Source organism: Manis pentadactyla, chromosome 6, assembly GCF_030020395.1.
Source record: "Manis pentadactyla isolate mManPen7 chromosome 6, mManPen7.hap1, whole genome shotgun sequence".
NCBI lineage: Eukaryota > Metazoa > Chordata > Mammalia > Pholidota > Manidae > Manis > Manis pentadactyla.
The window spans coordinates 20,263,605-20,285,532 of record NC_080024.1 but is presented as its reverse complement, the minus strand read 5'-3'; the positions used below and the strand labels follow the sequence as shown (position 1 = coordinate 20,285,532).

The following is a 21,928-nucleotide window of genomic DNA, read 5'->3' as shown; positions in this document are numbered from 1 at the left end:
TTCAGAGTTCAACAGTAAATGTTTGGTGGTCTGAAATTTTCATTTGCTGAATTATCCTGAGAATATGGAGGACTCACACATGAATTTCATCTTGGAAAACATGTTCCTTGCTAATCCAAGTTACCCTTTTGGAGTAAAGTCACACTGAAAGGTAAGCTCTAAAATTTATAACACCCCCTACAGTGAATGACTGTCTTGAAAAAAAAATGAAAATAAATATATTGCATGAGGATCCTAATTTCACAGGTATTTTATATAAAAGTGAAAAATAAGAGCGAGAAGTATCTTCAAAGTCAATTAGGCTATCTCTTTCTTCTTAGTGTGCATAATACACAAAACCACAGAAATTTAAGTCCACACTATCAAGCAGAACTGTGCATGTATAGATAGGAATGCACTTATCCTAAAAATTCTACAGTGCAGGGAGATGGTAACAGTCTAGAACCCTGGATTCACAAACAGGGAAACTTTGACATATGATATGAAACTGTATAGTACTTACAGCCAGGTGGCTAGGCTATTTGTTCTAAAAAAGCATATTGCGTGGGCCTCATCTCTTTATCCTGGAGTATGTGATTCTGGCTATTCTTACCTGGACCTGCAGTTTTAGTTTTTGATGGTCCTAGGCCATTTTTGGGAGTAGTGGTCACTCTGTAACCAGTGACAGGGGAACTTGAAGGCAGCCATCTGACACTAATGCTGTTGTCCTGAACATCAGTCACTTGCATCTGGGATGGTTTGTCTATTTCTACCGATAAAAAACAAAGAGAAACCAGTGAAGCCCTGGGGAAACGAGTAGACAAATCCTTGTCTCCAGTTCTGGTACATACAGAATGATCTCTTACTACTGTTAACGACTTCCAAGTGTTCCTTTTGTAGAAACACAGAGTTAGCTTTTAGAAGGTGAGGCACCTAGAAAGCCCAAAGAAACTACATTCCAAGTTGCTGTTTGTCTTCTTACTTTCTCAGCTCATTCATTCATTAACAAATATTTATTGAACACCCTCAATTTTAGGCACATGGAATATATCCATGAACAAAATGCCCAAAAAAAAAATCCCTGCCCTTTGGGGTGCTTCTTTGTATAACTGGTTCAAAATTCTGTTAGCTGTACATGTTGCTTTATCTTATTAAAAAAGAAAATCAACTCCACAATGAAGAAGCAGCTTGGGAGGCCATTGTAAAAACTACGTTCACAGCTATACCGTGTCACCCACCCCAGAGGAGGAGTCAGTACCTGTTCGGTAATCAATGGAAACTGGCTGGCTGCTTGCCGGGCTGTCCCCACGGCCTGTGACAGCATAAACGGTGATGGTATAGTCTGCTCCGGGTTTAAGGCCACTGATGGTAGCTGTGTTCTTGCTCCCAGGCACAGTGAATTCCTGGACAGGGCTCTTTCCTCCTGTTCAGAAAAGGGTTAATCCACAGTGTGAGGGACAATATTAAGGATTGCTAAGGAGCTGCCAGTGTACAGAGAGAAACATGTATGTAAGTCACACCTTTGCTCATTCCCTTTAACAGAGTGCTATTAATAGCACCTGAGCAGAAAGGGATTTTTATGCATGCAGTAAACCTTGATAAATGTGTAAAAAATTGGGAGAAAACTGCCATTAATGCTATTTTAACATTCTAGACTTAAGTATATCACTGAGTTGCTCATTAACATTAGAAGGAGGAAGAGGTAAATCAACTCAGCATTGCACAGATTGTTTCTTTTTCAAAATTTTAGCAGAACATATTTATGTTAAGCAAAGTTTTTTGTGAATACAGGAAAGTAAAGAAAAACATGGATCACTTGTCATTTCACCACTGATAATAAATTTGTGAATTTATAATCCTTTCTTCCTCAGCTTTACTGTATAATAGTATTATAATTATAAAATATATTATAAAATAACTCTAGTATTACAGTATTACATATTATAATTATATAGTTTCCAAACTAGTACTATAACATCACTTTTATAGTATTATAAATATACTATTATAAAATAACTTTATTTCTATTTTGCTGCCAATTATATCATCTTTATCTTGCACAAATTCTTGGAAAAGATGAGGCTCCACTGGACAGACTTGCCGAAGTTGCTCTAAGGATGTTTTCAGTGTACCCGCAACAGAATCTAACTTGGTGGGAGTGAAATAGCATTTTACTAGGGCACCTGTCTCTCCATAGGTGATCCTGTAGTATCTCACTGTGACGGCAGGGGCATCCCAGCTGATCAGTATGCTGGTGGGAGTTGCAGCAACGACTTCCAGGTCCCTTGGGACATCAGAAACTAAAAAACATGGGGAAGTTTTCATATCCGTGACTTTCAAATGACTCCCAATTCTTTGTTCATTTTCCAGATAACTGCCTTTATGATTCCTTCAGATAATAATGTAAATGCTATATGAATGAGCAGAATTAAAGATTTTGAAGGAAAAATCACAGAAAAAGTTACAAACAGAAAAGTCACAAAAAAGAATATAATGAACACCCATAGCCTCTTCCCTTAAGAATCTGCTAACTGCTAACATTTGCACATTGACTGTCTCTCTCCTGTTAATACATTTAAGATCAAGGTACAGATTCTGACCATACTTCTTTCTCCCCCTAGTATCACAGTATATTTATTGCTAAGAACGGCACTATTACTTTAAAATAATTATATTTTTAAGGGAATTTCCAAATAGTGTTTTCTATATTTTGAATAAAACTTTAGTTATCAGAAATGCATAAATACTTAAATCAATTTCTTGGAATAAGGAAATTATGTTCTTTAATATAGTCTAAGAGAGAGATTTTCTTCACATATGCTCTTACTTTCCTCTCCAAGTCTCAAACCATTCTCTCTTTTTTAAAGAAAGGATGATTCGAGCAACATAAAGCTATTTCACAGATGATACCTTCTGGATAGGAAAGTCCTCTGAGTTTTCTGTTGAAGAGAAAACAAATTACCTGTTGATTGTTGGCCCACCAGGGGAAGACTTTCCTCTCTGCCATTAAGAGCAATGATGCTGACCACGTATTCTTTGCCTGGACTGAGGTTGGTGAGGGTGATGGCATTCCGAGACGGGGGCACACGATCTTCACGAGGTCTTCCACCAGTGCGCTCAGGGTGATGGCGAATCTTGTAGCCGGTGATGGTGGCTCGGGGAGCAATCCAGTGGACAGTGAAAGAGTTGGCCGTGATATCAGAAAAGTCAATGCCAGTTGGGGAATCAAGACCTGTGTTTTTTCCCCATCCAGGGGAAGAAGAGAAAGAAAGGAGGGGGAAAAAGACACCACCAGCTTAGGAAGTGAGGAAAGATGACGGAGAAAGTAACATACACTCAATGTTTCTGTAGTTTCTCAACACAATACATTGACAGAAACCTCAGGTCATGATGCATTGATTCTAAGCCACATATAAATTTCAGAATCATAAACTGACTCATAATGGTCATAGCCAATGCAAGCATTTTTTTTTCTTTTTTTTTTTTCTAAGTAATCTAAGTGATATTTATGGGTAGCTCTACTAGGTTTCTGCATCACTTTTGAAGACAAGGTGTTTAAGATATCCTGGGAATTGGTAGTTTCAAATGGTTTACTGTTCAAGTATTCTGTTTCTGTTCTACAAGTTTATCTCTCCAAGTAAGGCAAGATTTGCCCACTTTCAAGTTAAGTGTTTGGCTTTCAAAGAAGCTTTCTACACTCAGGAGGGAACTGATATGTCAACAGGGTGGTAATGATACCAAACAAAGCTTTCTAAAACTAAAGTAGATATCATCCTGGACAAACTACAAAGTAGGTAATGACCTGTGAACTGATAACTTAGTGCATTGCAGAAAAAGTTAATAAGAATTTAGAGTTTATTTCAAATGCAAATCACTTAACCTCTCTGAGATATGCAGCAAATTTTTGTTTTAGTTGTAACGTTTACTTATTCTATTCAATAATATACACTTAGACCACACTGAGATAATCACAATTCCTTTTTGGAAGCAAGTGGGCTGTAATAAGTAATGGGCATACTAAATTGAACTTTTTTAAAGGTAAATATTAATGGAAGCAGTCACATTTAAGAAGGGACGAATATTAAGATATTTAATTCAACTTCTTCTTTATAGTATATAAGTATTTCAGCAAGTAGGAAAAAGAGATAAACTTTTTGGCTTAGTAAGGAGGAAAAATACTTAGATGACTGTGACAGTGTTGGGTCAACTGTCAGACAGCTGCCTAATGAGAAGGAATGTTATCATCTTTAAATAATAGGATTATGGGATTATTCTTGGGAGACTTTTTAAAAGGACAGACAACAAAGTTTCTGGATTATTTTCAGTCCTCTCTGGAAATAGAGAATATAATCTTAGTGACTGAAAACCACCGTAATAGTTGAAGTAGGTGTCTATTAGTTTTAAAGACCAGTGAGCAAAAGGTAATGATAAGGCTACACATACCACTGCCACCACCAAAACAGAGACGTATTTTAGGAGTAGCATTCCATTTTGCTATTCAAAATTGGTAGGTAGAAGCTATTTGACAAGCATGTGGCCAACACAACTCACCCGTTTTCTGTCTTCCTCTAAGAGGTGTGCTCTCATGTTGTTCATAAACACTGGACACACTGACTAAATATTCTGTGCCAGGCAGGAGATCTGAAGAGGCAAGTGAGACTCATTTTTAAATTATGCTTGAAAGAATCAAAAACCAAAGCACCCTTAGGACTATTTCAACTGATAAAATATTGAAGAGTGCAATCCGATAGCCTACTCATGCCTAAGAGAAGGTTGCTACCTAGAGGTGGGCTGTGATCAGGCGACAGGAAGGGTCACATTGCCCTGTAGCATCTAAGCCCCACACTCATATCTGCCTCTGTGGGTGTGCCTCAGCCAGATAACAATAAAATGGAGTTGCTGTAACCCGGTTGAGGGCACAAGACCATTTACTTCTCACAATAATCCTAGGAGGTAGTTTGCTACTTTTTAAAGCAGCTTTATTGCCATACAATAAACTGCAAATATTGAAATACTACAGTTTGACATCATTTCAACGTATGTATACTCTTGTGAAACCATCACCATGTTGAAGATAATGAACATAGCCTTTAGCTCTAAAGTCTGGTTTACAACTGTCCCCATTTTACAAATGAGAAAACTGAGGCACAGAGAAGCCATCTTTTCCAATATACTTCCCCAAGATCATACAGGAGTTGACCCAGGCAGGCCAAGATCAGTGGTCTTAACAATTAACCTTTCCAGACTCCACAGGGCAAATGAAAGGTTCTGTCATATTAAGGTAAGAACAGAATAGTTGAAAGATGTATATACATTTCTGGGTATCGTCTCTGATTTTGAGGTATCAGGAAAGGTACAGAATAAGGCTTTAGTCTTTGAACGCCTACTCGCTAAGCCCCATTCCCCCACACACCATCTCTCCATCAGCCTTTTGCAAAGGTCCATACAAGGTATGGAAAAGCACCAGACTAGGGGTCCAGATGCTTCGACTCCACTTGCCTCCTTCCTGCATGGCCAGAGGCAATTTACTCAAACACTGGAGACCTTTGTGCTTCATCTGTAAGACAGAATAATAATGGCTTCTCTAGGGAGAAATGGCTACCTTGATCTAGAGTAGGATCTAGAATAAGACTTTAGACCACAGGATGAACATGTGACAGGTCTACGGGGCACAGCGGCCCTGAGGGAGGGGCTTGTGTATCGGGTGGTGCTGTAACTATAGATTCCAGAGTATTCCAGAACAGAAACAGAAGCCCTGCTGACGTGTAGACATAAAGATATTCTTGCCATCAGCCATGAACTGAGCAATGGAGACAATGGCCATGTTGAGCCACCTTTCATTCTCAAAATATGTCTGGAAGATAGGGGATGCTTTCAGATTGCCATTTGGTAATGTACCTAAGTGTAAGCTATTTTTCCCTTACATTGAAACATTTACTGTTCTTACATATGTATTTTATTATTATCACGAAAATGAGAAGCAACATTTACATGCACCATGTTGCAAACCACTTTTACTTTTTAAATAAATGATGTCTATTTCAAAAGGGTACTAATTAGAGACAATTTCCATAAATTTTTGTTGTTGCTTATTTTAATATCAGGTGTTTCCTAAGTCCCTAGCCTTCAGAGAAATCCTGCTAAAAGATTCTTTTTGAAGTACAAATTAATCTTCTGGCTCTTTCTTAAAACAGCATCCTGATCAATCCTAAATAAGCAGTCACCGTTTCTATGTTTTCAAATGTTAAACAGACTACCTGCTGACATTTTGTGAAAAAATGAGCATAAAATAGATATGATGACACTACTTTCAATCCTCTTTTTTTTTTCTTTCTCTAAACATTTAGATTTAGTCATATAATTTCCCGTGACATTCATTTATTTTCATGGGCCTGTTTGGAAGCAGAATTTTCTCAAGTCTTCACACTTCACTGCTGTTGTTTTCCCACTGTGATTTTTCAGAAGTTGTAGAAAGATATATTAAATAGCAATAAACATGACATCTTTCAAAACGTACAGAGCTACACATTAGAAGTGGGGTTTAGTTGTAGCTGTCTTGATCTTAGCAACTCTCAATCTGAGAGCTCAGAATTCTTTCTTTATACTCTAGAGCTTTGTATTTACTGAGCAGATAGATACATTTGACTGCTTACTTGTTAAGACCACCGCATTGTCTGAAGGAGAAATTGATAGCTCTGCAACATCCTCCTCATTTTTCACAGGTGAGTAACGCACCAGGAAGTTGGTTAGTTCAATGGATGGAGGTGGGGCCCAGGTGACACGTATAGTGTCTGGACCAACATTGGTGAATCGCAGGTCGGTGGGAGGAGGGACAGCTGGTTTTAAATAAGAAGGAAGACTAAGTTAATGGAATTTTAAAATGAAAGCAAACAAAAATATCTGGAAAAGTAAAATAAAACCAGTATTTCATGCATAAAAGAAACCAGTCATACTCATGCAAATAGTCACATCCAAATCTAATGTGAATCACAGTGAACTATTGTTAAAAATAAAACACTACACACAGTACTGTTAGGCCCCTTTAACCTTTCTGCCGTCAACATGTTTTAAAGAATAATTTTAATCTACTTTCAAATATATTGATTTTAAATGCATTATTAATAACACTGAAGAGTATTTTATCCCAGGCTGAAGAGGCTTAAGTTGCCACACAGCAAAGAGAAACATAGCGGGTATTTTTCCAAAGAAACACATGCACACAGACAAAAAGCCAAGAGGGTCCTAATTTCCCCCTGACATGAGGTGACTACGGCTACTGGCATAGCTACAAGTCCATTCTGTGAATTCTACTTACAAGTGAAAAGGGTTCATGCAAATTGGTTCTCAGCATGTTTCTTACCATGCAGGGCAGAGAACCTTTATAATGTTGCATGCTCAGCCCCAGACTGTGGTTAAAGAGGAGTTTCTTTACCTCACTATGACAGTGCAACCTAGAATGCTCCAAAGTTTATTTTTTCTCCTACCTCACAACAGCCCCCTTCCACTCTACCCTAAATTTTAATGGGTTTTTAGTCATCTCCAAGGAAGGGGCATGGTAAGTTTATCAGAGTAGAAGGAAGAGCATAATAGTACATTTTGGAAATACTTTTCTTGTTATTCACTGGTACTCCTTGTACAATTTGGTTCTCATGTTAGATCTTTTTTCAAAACTCCAGGCCTACAAATTAAATTAACCTTTGCCATATTGTATTTAATAGATCAGATATCTATATTTCTCTAGCTTTAGACATATTTGCAGTTTAAATTAAAGTGTACTCAAGATGACTCACATAAGTCTCTTCACCCAATTAGCTTCGCCTATGCATTTGATTCCTTACCCCACAATCCATCCTCTCTGAATCTTTGGAAAACTGCTGGCTCTCCCCTGGAAACATCCATATTTAACCAGAGTGACTGGTGGCAGCATGCAACACCATCCATGTCTCAAACACAGAAGTTTTCAAAATTCACCCGTTTGTTGTGTCAGTGTAGTAGGGGCACTCTCTCCGCCATTAATGAGAGTGATAACGCTGATGTCATAGTCAATGCCCGGCTCCAGCCCTGTAACTGTGTAGTATCCTACTGAGGAGTCCACAAAATCTTCAAAAATAGGGATACCTTCTCCTGCCGCAACTACTGTGATGCGGTACCCAATAATGGTGGAGGAGTTTAGCGGGGTCCACCTCAGGCCGATGCTTGAATCAGTTATATCAACAAAGCTTAGGTCAGTGAGTTGGGGCACCTCTATTGAGTTACAAAGCAAAGGGGGGCAAAAGGAAAATTGAGGCAAAAAAGAGGAAAAAATAAAGCAGTGTACATCAGTACAATTGATGGAATGTTAGAGCAATGATGGTAATATGCAATCTTTTCCAAACTGTCTGAAAAGACTTCCTAAGCATTATGAATAGTTTGCTTCCCTGGGAGAGTAAAACAGGTTACAATATTCTTTTAGGAATTTTCTTGCATTTTGAAAATGTCCCTAAACAATACAGTTTGATCCTCTCAGGTTCCTAAAAATTACAGGCCTGTGTAGGATGTCAAATCATTCCTAGAACCTAGACAATAGTATCTGTAATAAGTATCAGCAATGTTTAAAAAATTCCAAAACATTTTTAGTAGGAAAATAAAGCCCGCATGAAGAAGGTTAAAAAAAAAATAGCTGGTGAGTTTTTCTTTTTTCCCCCATAAAAAAAAACTCATGACAACATTATGGCCATAATGCAAATGCATTATGAATGTATGGTGTGAAATGTGCTCATTCAAAAGCACATTCAGGCAGAAGACAGACAGGCCTGAGTCCAAGGCTGTTGCCAATATAGTATATAACTCATAAAGTTATTTAATTAGCATTAGTAAAAGCATTCTACCAAATACTGCAAAGGGGAACACAATCTGTCCAATGCTTTCATTCTGTCATAATCCAGTTTTGGACAAACAGTGAACCTATCCCTAGATAGGTCTTTCCAATGTTGTCTTTGGATCCATAAGAAAGAGTGCCCCAAAGGTGTGGCCTTTCTTTCTTATTTTTTTCACTTTAAAAAAAAAAGGATTTGAAATTGCAAGATGAAGAACTGGCCATGTCAACTAAGTGCTATTTCAGTGCTCACCTAGAGACTGATACTGTTTTCTAGACAGCTGCTGAAAATGGCTACGACTGTAAAATCAGGCACAAATGTACCGATGGGATGCATTTACCACATTACTTTTAGCCTGTCAGTATTGAGTACAAACACGTGACATCGTTTTAGTAGTATTTCCACGTGAGCGGACAGTACAGAGTTAATGCCACGGCTGCCACTCCGTTACATACCCATCGCAACACACAGCATCCCAGTGAAGCACAGACAGTAAAGCAGTGTTAACAGCAAGCACTTGTCCAGAGAGTTGCTTTGACTGCATGGTTTTTGAGAGTGTGATTGGGAGGTCAGAAGTAAATCTCAAATACAGCTGACCCACTAAACCATCTGGGGATTAAGGTATTAATCCCCACTCCTATTGAAACTGACACTCTTAGGATAACAGCTTATTTTTCCATTACCTGGGATGATGGTATCAGAGACAGGGACACTTTCCTTGTCATCTTTGACAGTGTAAACACTGACATTGTACTCCAGGCCTGGACTCAGGTTTTCAAAAGTGCAGGAACTCTGATCGGCATGGACAACTTCTTCCAAAGAATATCCCTGCTGGTCATTTGTAGGGGTGGTGGTAATCCTATAGCCAGTAATGTCTGGAGAAAACAGAGAGAAGGAAGTTACTGCATGGAGCATTTGTCACCCAGAGCATATCAGACTAGACTCCAATGATGTACCCACAAAGGGGAGTGGGGAAGGGACTTGGCATTTATTGAGAACTCTACTGTCACTGAGGGCTTAAAACCACCCTTTGAGGCAGGTATTAGTATCCTCAATTTAAAGAAAATCTTGGAAAGGGGAACTGATTACTTTTCTATCTCCAAATCCTGAGTTCCTTCTATCATTCTTCTTTTCTTTCATGGATCATCTGCAGGACAGCTGAGGAATAGTCCCTTTTACCTGCTTAGTATGGCATGGCTCTCAACCATGGGTATATTCCCCAAAGTGGGCAATCCTAATTTACAAGGTCTGAACCTATGGGATTTACAGGAAGGGAATAAGGACGTGAGAAAAAGTGAAAAACAAAAGTGGCTATACACATTCTTTCTAGAGAAATAATATGAAGTACTGATGACTTCAGGAATTATAGAATTTGGGCAGTAAGAGGGTTGAGAGGGAGGAGAGACATTCAAATTAAACAGGGATGACTAGAATTCAGCAGGGACAGTCTGAAAGTAAAATGAGAAAATATATTTAAGTTAAACTTACTACAGAGCAAGGAGATGAGGGTATATCTTGTCATTATGAACAGGGTGAACATTGAAGTAGGATATATAGAGAAATCCAACTGGATGTGAACTAAATGTTTAGGTCATTGCATTTGCTAGTGACCATCCAGATGGGTAGGCTATGCCATCCATTTGGCTAAATATTAATGATTTAACCTTTAACAAGCACCAAAGTTGACCTAGTTTTATTGTGTGTGATTATACATAGTGATCAGATTAAGAGACAATGCCTTGACTGTGTGCCCAACAAAGGTTAGACTGTTTAAAAAATTACAGTCCGATTAGAAATAATGAAATAATTAACCAAATATGCCCTTAAATTAAGAAGTACAGCAGTTATGGGCACAATCAACATTAGTGGGAACTTGTGTTTTTAATTTAGAATTTTCTCAATAATAAGCATCCTGATATCTTAATAGTGATTTCCCCAATACACCAATATTAAATGGCACAATTACATTTTAGTTAACATTTCTCATTTAGAGACTTTCACATGGGCTTGGCAAAGGTCAGGAATATCTAAAACTTCTCCTGTCATTGTCATGGCACATCATGTCACTTGAATATCACTGTAGGTATCTTTACACATTTTAGAATTTTATAAATAATTTTCAGTATGTGTGAACAAGTTTAGATAAAAGCTTCATTTAAAGGTTTGAAAATAGTCATGGAATTCCATTTAGCCCTATTTCTCAATATGGAGTATAAGTAAAACAAACAATTAAGACCCAAATATGTGATGCTGGGTATGAGACCAAGTCTAAAAACTTAAGTTACAATCCCAGTTCTGTAACATTTAAAATCTGTGACTGTAGATAAGTCATTTTTTTCTGAGACTGAGTTTTCTCTTTCCATAAAATGAAAGTCATTTCTACCTCTCACACCCTTATATTTTTGTGTTGCAATTCATGACAAAATATTTGTGAGATTTCACTAAATAATAAACTTGGAATCTATGATAACTCACAAAAGGAAAATTTTGTAGTATGAGTTTAGTCATCTGTTTGGCAGTTTTGAATGCCATGAAGTAAAAGACATCTTCTAGAATGCTATTCTTCAGCTCCATGATTCCCTACAGCTTGACAATTGTCTGCCTTATTCTCTTCCCTGTGATTTAAATACATGTGCAATGAGACACCCCACACGTCATTCTACAATGTATACTCATGTATCCCTATATTCTTTTGTGGAGAGCTGGGTACTTAGAATTTTGACCCTATCTTTTGAAAGAAACAGTCTCTAAACCCTTTGCTTTGGGAAGTTACTGCATAAACTGGCCATCTGATACCCCTGGACTTACCTGGGGTGGTGCTCCTCTGCCAGGAGACCGTAAGCACTCCGGTGTCAGGGTTTGCCTCTAGGTGCAAGTTTGTTGGTGGAGACAATGCTGTGCAGAAAGAAAATGTTAAAAGTTAAAGCCAACACAAAGCACATGACCTGTGGAATGTTTCTTTCTCTTCCTGCCTCCCCATCTCTCCTTCTTTCTTTCAAGAATTCCTAAAAGCATAGAAGTTGTACTATGAAACCATGGTACACAGCAATTCTCTGGAAGCCTTTTTTTTTTTTTCAATTAATGATTTTGCAACTGTTGAAATTCATTCTGTCTTGCACTGAAAAATTCATTCATTTATATTTTTGACATGAATTTGAACTTGCCCCTCCAAATTTAGAAATAGCTAATAACGTTAAGGATGTGATCTTTCCCTTATGCCATTATCGTAAGTAAAAAGTAATATTGATAAGTTATTTTTAAAAAGTAGAACAGTTTTAAAAACTGAAAGAAAAGAAGCAAAGAAACCCTCTTACGTGTCACTACTTTCCTCACGATTGGTGCATCTCTCTCTTGCCCGTCTCTCAGCACTGAGATGGTGTAAACGTATTCCACACCTGGAGTCAGGCCAGACACAACGATGCTCCCTGAGTCTGAAGTCACCTCTCGTGGTGCTTCCCCTCCCTGGCTTGGCCGTACACCCAGCTAAAAGGAAAGCAAAATAAACACCAAGGACAAATATTTCCAGAGCTGGGTTGCTACTGAGAGGTTGTGGTTACGCTTTGCATAATGTGAACTCCTCAGGAACTGCGCACTGTGCTTTTATTCAGGAATGAGTTGGGGCCTTACTGCAGCTCTATTAGATACTTAGCTGTCAATTCCCTCTACTAGGGGGCTCAAATAGGGAAGGTATCTTCCAAAACAAGCATGAGGGTAGTTTGTACCCGAAGGTTCCAGAGAAATGTCATTACACACTGTTTTGCTTGATCAATCATCTTGTATGAACCAGAAGTACACAGGGGCTTTGGGCCACAAGGAAGTTCATTTTTATTTTCTTTTTGCTGGAAGAAATCCTGTAGCTCTCTCTTTAATGAGTTATTAACATTCAATTTAAAGGTACCAGCCCCCGTAATGCTTCGTGCTTCAAAAACTCTTTTTGAAGAAGTATGTCCATATAGCTTCAACTGCAGGACAGTATGTTACAAAAGGAGAATTAAAATGAATGTGCTCATCATTTTTAATCCTTTAAATATTTTGCTTCAAAAGCCTAGGTAATATTGTATCATCAAATAGTGTTCATTTCTAGAGACATCCTTCCCACATTATAGGGCTGCTAAGAGTCAGAATGACACTATTAAGAGAAATTTATAAGGTACACTGGCAATCATCAAAAAAGGGTTTCTTTAAGTAGAATAATCAATATGGCCATTTTCATATTTCAAAAAAAGAAGTGACATTTGATGTATTTTTAAATGTGGGGATTTAATCTTGGTTTCCAGTTATAACAAGTATTTCTTTCTCCACACTCTAAATGCCAAAGGAAGGAGTTCTTTTAAACATATTCATTTGTAGTCATCACTTCCCTAATGTCATTACTTTAAAGAACATGAATCCAGTTATCTCTAGGGAAGACCTTCATCCTAACTTCTATTAAGAGATTCACCTAAGGGGCTTTAACCAAGTTGAGATGAAACTGATTGGATGAAAATGTGATTTTTAAGTGACTCAGAGTTTAATTGGTCTCCCTAAATTGGTTTTTGTGTACTTGTTGACACCCATTTAGAAGAACACAACAAATGGAGTTTCCCTGTATGTTTTTAAATGTAGTTCCCTGGGGGAAAGCATAGAGAAAATAAAATAACAATTAACAGCTCCATACTAATATTCTATCCTTTGCAAAGCACTTTCACAGCTGCAGAGCTTCCTTCTAGCAATTCAGTGAGGCAAGTATTGTCATGTCCTGACAGTGTGGTCAGAGAGGTATGAACAGAAGCAGCTAACAAAACCCAGGTCTCCTGACTCCTGACCTCCTGTTTTTAACACATCCAGAAACATGAGGGCACCTGAGGGCTATATCCCAAGAGATTAGGAACATCTGTATTTTACCTTAAAACCAATCCTCGGAGCCGGCGTCCACGTAATCACAATGGTGGTCTCAGTCACCTCTGTGTTGTAAGGGGGAATGGAGCCCAGAGGTTGCACTGTGAAATGGAATTGAGGCATGCATTCAAACCTTGGAATCACAGACAGTCGCACAGAAGAAACAACAAGGATTTTTATCGAGAACCTCAGTTTAATCAGCTAGTGGGCCCACAATGTTACCATTGTAACATTCCTTCAGTTGGTAAAAAGTTGGAGTAGGTCACTGCTTCTCAATCTTTCATGGGCTACACAAATCATCTGAGATCTGGCTACAGTGCATTCTGATTCTGTAGGCCCAATATGGGGTTCGGTAATAGGCACTTTATAATGCGGATGCAGCTGCTCCATGAATCAGACTTGAGGAACAAGATGCAGACGATCTCAGAGGACCCTTTCAACTCCTTGGATTTTATCATTTGTGTCTTTTCATCATGTTTTGGATGTGAGTTTGGTGACAATAAAATTCCTTATATCATCAGTATAGAATCTCCTATCATATGTAAAACTGGTCACCAGAAACTGATTATTGTTCTGTTTCTTAACCATTAATTTGATAATAGTTAAATTATAGACTGTGCTCTAAAATTAGCTTTATGCTGAATTACTGCATAATGACAGCCAATTATTTCTGTTGCAATAAAAGATGCCGTTTGAACATTAAACAAAATCTGCCACCATAGATGCACTTACAAATTCTTTTCTTTCCTTAAATAATGTGATTATTCGTTCAGAATAATCATACTGCAGAAATTTAGCATTGTGACACTGGAATTAAGAACTTTAATAAAAGTTTCTTTCACATCTCCTAAGCATCCTGACACCATTGTTATTTCTTCTAGTGAAAACATAAAAAAAAAAAAAAAAGCAAGAAAAGAAAAAGAGTATGTATACAAAAAGTTAAGATGGACATTTTCAAAATTCCTATAAATCTTATTATAAATTTAGAATCTCTAAAATATAAGTGGCTGAACAACTAAATCTTATAATAGAGGGAATTAAGTATTTTAATAATTGGCTGCTACGCAAAAGGTGAGGGCTGAGAAGCCAGGACATTTTGAGTAGAGTGAGTTGAATTCAATGGTTTCCAATGTGGTAACAAGTGGAGACTGAGAGACTTAAGACTCCAGTCACTACTCAGATCCAGTCAACTGTTTTTTCTTTGCCAGGTGGGGACTCAGGCCCAGCAATGCAATTCTTCCATTTCTTTCCAATCCAGATTTTAATGTGAAATTTTTCAAAGTTATTTTTAAAATGCTGTGTGGGAAAAAAATAAAATATGTGTCCAGGGCCACTTGGCAATGCCTGCTCTAATGACTGAATTGAAGTACTTGCTGTTTCCGAAGCATGTTATAATTTTGATGGCGTTCTCAGGGGAATTAGGATGGGTGACCCCTGATGCCTTCCCAGAGCCTCTGAAATCATACACCCCTTGGCGGCTGCTGACTTTGCCAAAACGCCATATCCAGCCCTGTGTGACCATGTTAATGGCCACAAAAAACAATTCACAGAACAGTCAGCTTCTGTCACTGAACATCTGTGAAAACCACAACTTTTTCACAAATTACATTCTCCTCAACCGGTGTTTTCTATAGCTTGAGTCAGCCAGCTAGAATCTTCCCAAGTTGAAGACAATTCTCTTTGCCTGGGAAGAACATTACAGGAAAATCTCCAAACCACAAACCCACAAACTGAAGTCCAACAAAGGACGTGACTGTAAGTATGAGCTATGGGTTCTGGCAGGTGAAGAATAGCCTGGCTGTTGAAATAAAATTTGCTCTATGTATAAAGGAGTGAGCTGGCTGAATTTTCTCCAGAAACAGCTCCCCCTCCCCACATTTGCTCTTAAGAATTTAGCACAAATGCTAAATCTAGAGAAGTTATTCCCAGAATTCAGCTTAGGAAGACAGTAAAGAGCTACAGGAACTTAAAGTAGTTTCAAAAATATGCAAGCCCTGCTATTTACAGCCTCAGAGAGTATGTGAAGCTCAAATGAAGTTGTTCAATTCCCTGCTTATGTAGGTTTACTTTAATATAAGCTGGGTTGAGCTGTTTTTGTCCTTTCTTTCCTCAGTCCATCATCTATTCAACAAATATTTTTTACAAGTACATTATGTGCAAGCACCATGTTAACCTTTGTCAAATAAAATTAGTTTCAGCTATCAATATTTTAACTCAAATATAAGTATATTTTATATAAATCAATTGTGTAGTGTATTAAAATTTCCAACATATCAAAGTCTCCAAAAGTCCTTAAAACAGTCTATATTAACCCACCCTGCCCCACTTAATTATTGTTAGTAACATTAAAATGCTTTTTCTCTTATAGGCACATATAACAAGACATTCCCATATAATTTAATGTTTAACACTACCAACAAAAGAAACTAGATAAAATACATTTGATGTTAAGGAGTAAAAAAGAAAAACAGATAATACGTGGAATTATATGTGATCAGTAAAGAACTAAATCTACTGAATTCTTCATTATAATGCAGTGCAGGTCATCTATAAGAAATATTTATAAGAAATACAAAGACATTTATTTCATGTTAATAGATTTTAGACTGTATTAGTAAAAGTTGACATAAAGAGCAAAATTTAAAAGCTAACTTACAAATAAAGAGCAAATTTTACTTGTGTGTGATTAGCAATTACTTAGGAAAGAGCCTACACTAGCAAGACTTCAAACACTGAATTTAAGTGGGAATAAATTTTTGGTAAATTATGAATTCCTACAGGGAAAAGGTTATAGGGAATTCTCTTTGGGAAATAAGTTCCAAAGTTATTTACAAACTAAGCTTATATTCTTTTTGAATGCCTTTTTACATATATATTTTTTAAATAGTCAAAGAGTAAGATTTATTGAAAGCTTTTAGAAAATCGCAAACTCGTTCATGTTTGCAATATATGCTTGAAAAAGTGTTATGTTAGGTGCTTTTGTAATTCAAAATGTCAAGTTAAAAATAAATAATGCTCAGCTAGAAATAAGGGGGATCTCATAATTCTTTGTAATGTAAATGTGAATGTATTTAATAGAAATCAGTTTATGAATACAGGTCTTTATGTAGATGCAGATATGTAAGAGATTTAAAGCCTCTTCCTATAAAATGTTGAGCAAAAGAACAGACATCATCAAAAATGATTGCCATATTTTTCCCTCTGTGACATTTCAAAAGTAATTTAAGAACGGTTAAAAAAAAGAAAAAGCTCTTCTGTTCTGCAGAAGTACTTTAATCAGCTGTAGTCAACACTCATAAAGAAATCATTTCCTTAGCTCCTTGTTTTGCTGGATTTTATTCAATTGGTAGAAGTTTTTATTCTATACTTTCTGACGTCATTCAATACTCAAAGTATCAGAGTATAGGCATAAGTGCTAATTTTGTCTGGCCATAACTAGTATTTGGTGAATTCATTTAATATGATACATTCAATTTTCAAATAACTAGTTGCTTTGAACAGTGTCACTCAAGATGCTGGCCCTGGATGAAATAAGAAGCTTGGCAACATACATAATGTAATGCACAGCTTCCTTCATCAAGAAAACCTTGCTTCAAAAAATTAGCAACTGAACTAAATAAATAACACACTTCACAATTTACATTCTGGTACAAGCTTCTTATTGTCCACTAAGAGTTCGTGGACCAGCTGCTGGTCCATGGACTTGAGTAGCACTGCTTTAAATGATATTGTTTTTTTAACTAAAAAAAGTTTTAACTTAAAACCTTATACTAGGTTTTTTAAGTTAACTTTTTTTAAAAAAGAATAAAGAACAGAGAAGGTAAATACAGGTAAGAACCTATGACATCACTACAAAAAAAAACATGCAAACTTCAGCTTACGAGTTGTAAAGACTCCAGTGGCTTTGGGGCTCTGCTGGTTGCCTTTTACAGCCACAAGGGTTGCAGTGTACTCAGATCCCGGCTGCAGATTCCTTAGTGGGTATTGTGAGGCAGAGGGCCCCACGTTGTACTGCTTGGGCTGGCCTCCCCGGGTCAGGCCCACGGTCAGTCGGTACCCGGCTATCCGGGCCCGAGGTGGAGTCCAGGTCACTATGACAGTCGAGTCAGTTTCATTGATAAACCGGAGGTTAGTGGGAGCATCCAATTCTAGAAGAGAAGATGAAGTACATCAAGAAATATTTGCACCTTAGCATTTATACTAAAATCTTAAAGCTTGATAGAATTTTCTACTGTTTTCTCTTCCAGGTTAAAACTAAGTAAAAGCCAGAAACCTTGGAAATACTGAATCACAAGACTACATAGAGGGCTACATAGAACTTTGCCAAACTCTGCATCAGTCATGAGAAATTGCTGACCTTTTTTGTTTGATCCTATGGAAAGTTTCCCAGCATGACTTTCCCATCACCCTCTGAAATTATATTAACATTACAGAGATGGCATTGTGAAAAACAGAAAAAAAAACCAAACATTTGTGAATGCTACAATTTACTCAGAGTCAAACTGGTTAAGAAAAGAGGGGTAAGCCCACTAAAAAGAAGATCAGAGGAAAGTTCCACAAGGAACAAGAACAATATTCTCTGCATTAGTACTTTGCTGGAGAAATAAAGGTTATTTCACATAATACAAGATATTCTGGGAACCTGAGAACCATGGTAGGAAACTGTGAGTTTGCACTATCTGGAAGAATCATGTAATTTAGGAGTTTTCTTCTTGAGTATGACAACTGGCAATTCCCCTGCAGTCATTTAAGACACTTTTCAGAGGGAGGAAATGTTGAAGAGACAGTCAAGTATGATGATTGAAAACATGGACTTTGGAGTCAAAAAGATGTAGGTCTAGTGGGCCAGCTCCTTCATGTCCTAGCTTTGTGACCTTACAAGTGGCAGAATTTCTTATGAGCTTTTTTCTTCATGTATCCAATAGGGATAATAATAAGACCTTCCTCATTAGGTCAAAAAGAGGATTAAATAAGAGAATGATGCTCATAAAGAGCTGAACAGAGGACATGGTGTTTAATAAGCATAAATGTCTTAGCAATTACTATTTGTAAATAATCTGCTCTAAAAGGGTTAAGAGCTTAGATTGGAAGTTTGATCTAGATATATTTAGGTACACAAAAATGAACTCAGATTTTCAATCCTGTCTCCGTAAGCAAAGAAATTAGGTTCTCTTAAGTTTTCCACTCTTAGGGCCTTTCCACTGGTACACGTATTTGGGGAAAGGATTATCATTTAGCATCCATGGGGCTTGTCTAAGTTTTGTTTCCAAGTTTAATGTGCTTTGTGCCCACTATATACTCCCTTCTCTAACTGCAAACCTAGGAGTAAGGGGTTTGCTGCACATTCGTCACAGGTTGCAGTGAGGGAGGAGAAGCTAGGGGTGGAGGTAAAGTCAGGAGCTGACGTACTGGTCGTCTGTTCTGCCGTCAGAGGCTTGCTCTCCCTCCCATGGTTCACAGCGAAGACTTTGAAGTGATAGGTGACCCCGGGGGACAGCCCGGTGACTTCGGCAAAGGTGTTCCTGCTGATGGGCAGCCTCTGCCCATGCTCCCCAGGCAGGTTGACAGGGATCACATCCACACGGTAACCAGTCACTGCACTCTGAGGGGGTGTCCACATAATGGTGATCTTCACATCTGTCACTTCCACAAACTGCAGGTCCCGGGGAGGGGGAACTTTATCTAACAGACAAGAGCCAACTGGTCATTCACAATTCCTGCTGGAGATTAATTATGGCTAAAAAGCTGGTTTACCAGATGTTTATAAGGCAATTCCTAGCACCTCTCATTCCAGAGCAATGCCAAGTTTTGTCTCTTAACCAGAGAATGTATTTCTTGCTTTTTTTCATGGTTTAGTCATACTGCTTACATATGACATTTGAGCCTTTTATGTAAATATGTAGGTAAGCCATGAGTTCCCAACACATGAAGTATCCTATCAAAGTTTAAAATGAACATATGAGAAATAAAATTAAAAACCCTTATTGTGACAATACAAAAAAATGTGGTTTTCATTTTACTGAATCCTTTTATGACACTTAAAAGCAATGGATGAACTGACCCTTATGTTTCTAGGGAGAAGTATGAAGTCAGTTTTTCATCAGGAAGGCCAAAAGCTGGCTTTGGTAAGTAATAGTATAGACATTACAGCCAAATTTCGTAAGTGTAGGGATAAACTAAACTCTAAGATTACTTGCATATAGAACTGTTAATATTGACAAAACAACGTTCCCGCAGAGACTTCTGATTCTGGTCTTCCTAACAAGCTTTGGAATGAATACAGTCTGAGGATGGTTTTATTCCTCCAACAAAAGAGAGATGAAAGAAGTTACCTTATTAAGTCCTTCTTAGGTAATAAGATAGCACAGGAAGTGTCTTTAAGTTACCTGACCGCGGGACCCCAGTGGTTTCTTGTTGGATGAAAACAGGAGTGCTCTCTTGATTTTCTTCCACAGCATAGATGGTGATGTTATACTGAACACCAGGCTGCAGGTCACTTAGGGTGACAGAGTTGGCTGTTTCAGGAAGGTTGAGCTCTGTGCTACTGCCTTCTACTGATGGTGAATACACGATTCGGTATCCTGTGGATTCATGGGGGGTAAAGTTAGATGCACTGTTTTATGAAACAAATTAAAAAAAAAAAATTCCACTTTCCTAATATCCCTTAGCATCTCGCTTGATTAGTTAAGAACTAGTGATTCCTTTTGGCTCTCTCAATGTTGCCACTTCTTGTAGTGACTATTCAGCACAAAAATAAAATAAGAAACAGCTCTGCTTTCTAGTAATATCATCCCTGAAGACCCAAGATCCTTAATAAATGTCTATTAGATAAGCCACGAGGTGAAAATATTCATGTGAAACCAATTTCTTCTCTCTGAGCTCAGGGCAATGGAAGCAGTTAATGAACCACCTTGAGCACAGAGTTGTCGAGCACTTGACTGTGTCTTTTAGGAACTTTGGAGACCATTGTGTCAATTAATGAGCTAAGAAGGCCACTCACCTACAACTTTAAGAATATGTCTTAGAGTAAAGTTTTCAGGAAAATTATCCCTTTTCTACCATTGGAATGCCTTTAATAAGTCAATGAGCCAGCTTTAGAGGTTTTGCATATGTGTTTGTGTCTGTGCATAAGGGGTCAGTAAAACAGATTTGAGGGGAAGTGACCCATAAGAAGTAGGCATGTAAGTTTTGAAAATAAGCACATTCTTAATTAGTATCACACACACACATCTCTAGTCCAATCTAGTAATAATATAGGAGATTTAAGTGATATGCCTGTCCACAGATCAGAATCTACTCCCTCACTACCTATGCCACATGACCGTGCAGCCAGGAAGAGGCGGCCAAGCTGACCTGTGATGGGCGCCTGGGGTCTGCTCCAGCGAACAACAATCGAGGTGTCGTCAACTTGGTCCACGACAGGGTCAGGAGGAGCATCAGGTGCTAACAAAGAAAGAAAGGGAGAGACAGGGAAAACAGTCAGGAAATACTGTTTTGGGCTTGTTTTACAGAAAAAAAGATTCTTTTTACACCACATAGTACACAGGTACCTGTTGTCTGTGAAGTAGACAGGATCAAACTCTGCTCTCCTTCTTCAGATATCTGATAGACATTTACAATGTATTTTCGACCAGGAAGCAGGTCAGGAATGCTCACAGAAGTGGCTGTGCTTGGAAGATCTTTGAAATAAAAAGGAAAGGCACAAATCAGAGCATACCAATCCCTCAATGACTCCACAACCTATAAGAAGGATATTTTTTAAACTATGTATTTATGTGTGGGGAAGACAAGAGTAGAAGGAAATGGACTAATGGAAATCAGTAATTCTCAGTGCACCGTGGTATGATTTTTCTTTTTTTTTTTGGTCCACTTTCGAATTTTTTCTCTAAAAATTTTTGCACCCTACCGTCAAATTTGTAAAAGTAGCCCTCTGAAGTTAGAGAGAGGTCAGGGCAGTGGTTATGGACAAAGGATGATAGGGCATTGGGTAAGAGAGATGCTCTCTTTCTTAATTGGGGTACTGATCCCCCAGGTGTGTTCACTTTATAAAAATTCATCAAGCTCTATGCTTTTGATACATTATACTACAATAAAGGTTTTTTTTTTGCAATAAAGTCTTCAAAAAGCCTAACGATGAGAAGTTGAAAAGCATGAATGAGGGTAGTGTGTACCCCCCAAAGCTAACTTTCTGCTCCAGTCTTCATCGTGGCAATTAC

The 21,928-nt window shown here is 37.9% G+C and overlaps 1 protein-coding gene across 12 annotated transcripts in view; it reads right to left on the bottom strand.

Moving 5' to 3' along the window:
* The window catches only part of FN1 (fibronectin 1), a 61,088-nt gene that overhangs the window by 16,617 nt on the left and 22,543 nt on the right, over nt 1–21,928 (bottom strand). For 6 of the 12 annotated variants that reach the window (XM_057503573.1, XM_057503574.1, XM_036916254.2 and 3 more), the window contains exons 16-31: nt 21,263–21,391; nt 21,066–21,155; nt 20,099–20,293; nt 19,122–19,394; nt 17,594–17,860; nt 13,719–13,813; nt 12,149–12,317; nt 11,643–11,729; nt 9,518–9,709; nt 7,951–8,223; nt 6,633–6,815; nt 4,531–4,620; nt 2,942–3,211; nt 2,163–2,279; nt 1,238–1,402; nt 593–748 (exon numbers count right to left, since the gene is read on the bottom strand). In XM_057503573.1, coding sequence (XP_057359556.1) covers nt 593–748; nt 1,238–1,402; nt 2,163–2,279; nt 2,942–3,211; nt 4,531–4,620; nt 6,633–6,815; nt 7,951–8,223; nt 9,518–9,709; nt 11,643–11,729; nt 12,149–12,317; nt 13,719–13,813; nt 17,594–17,860; nt 19,122–19,394; nt 20,099–20,293; nt 21,066–21,155; nt 21,263–21,391 — 2,751 coding nt within the window. The remainder of the gene's footprint in view (nt 1–592; nt 749–1,237; nt 1,403–2,162; nt 2,280–2,941; nt 3,212–4,530; nt 4,621–6,632; nt 6,816–7,950; nt 8,224–9,517; nt 9,710–11,642; nt 11,730–12,148; nt 12,318–13,718; nt 13,814–17,593; nt 17,861–19,121; nt 19,395–20,098; nt 20,294–21,065; nt 21,156–21,262; nt 21,392–21,928) is intronic. The other 6 variants (XM_036916320.2, XM_036916268.2, XM_036916284.2 and 3 more) reach the window with 1 other exon arrangement.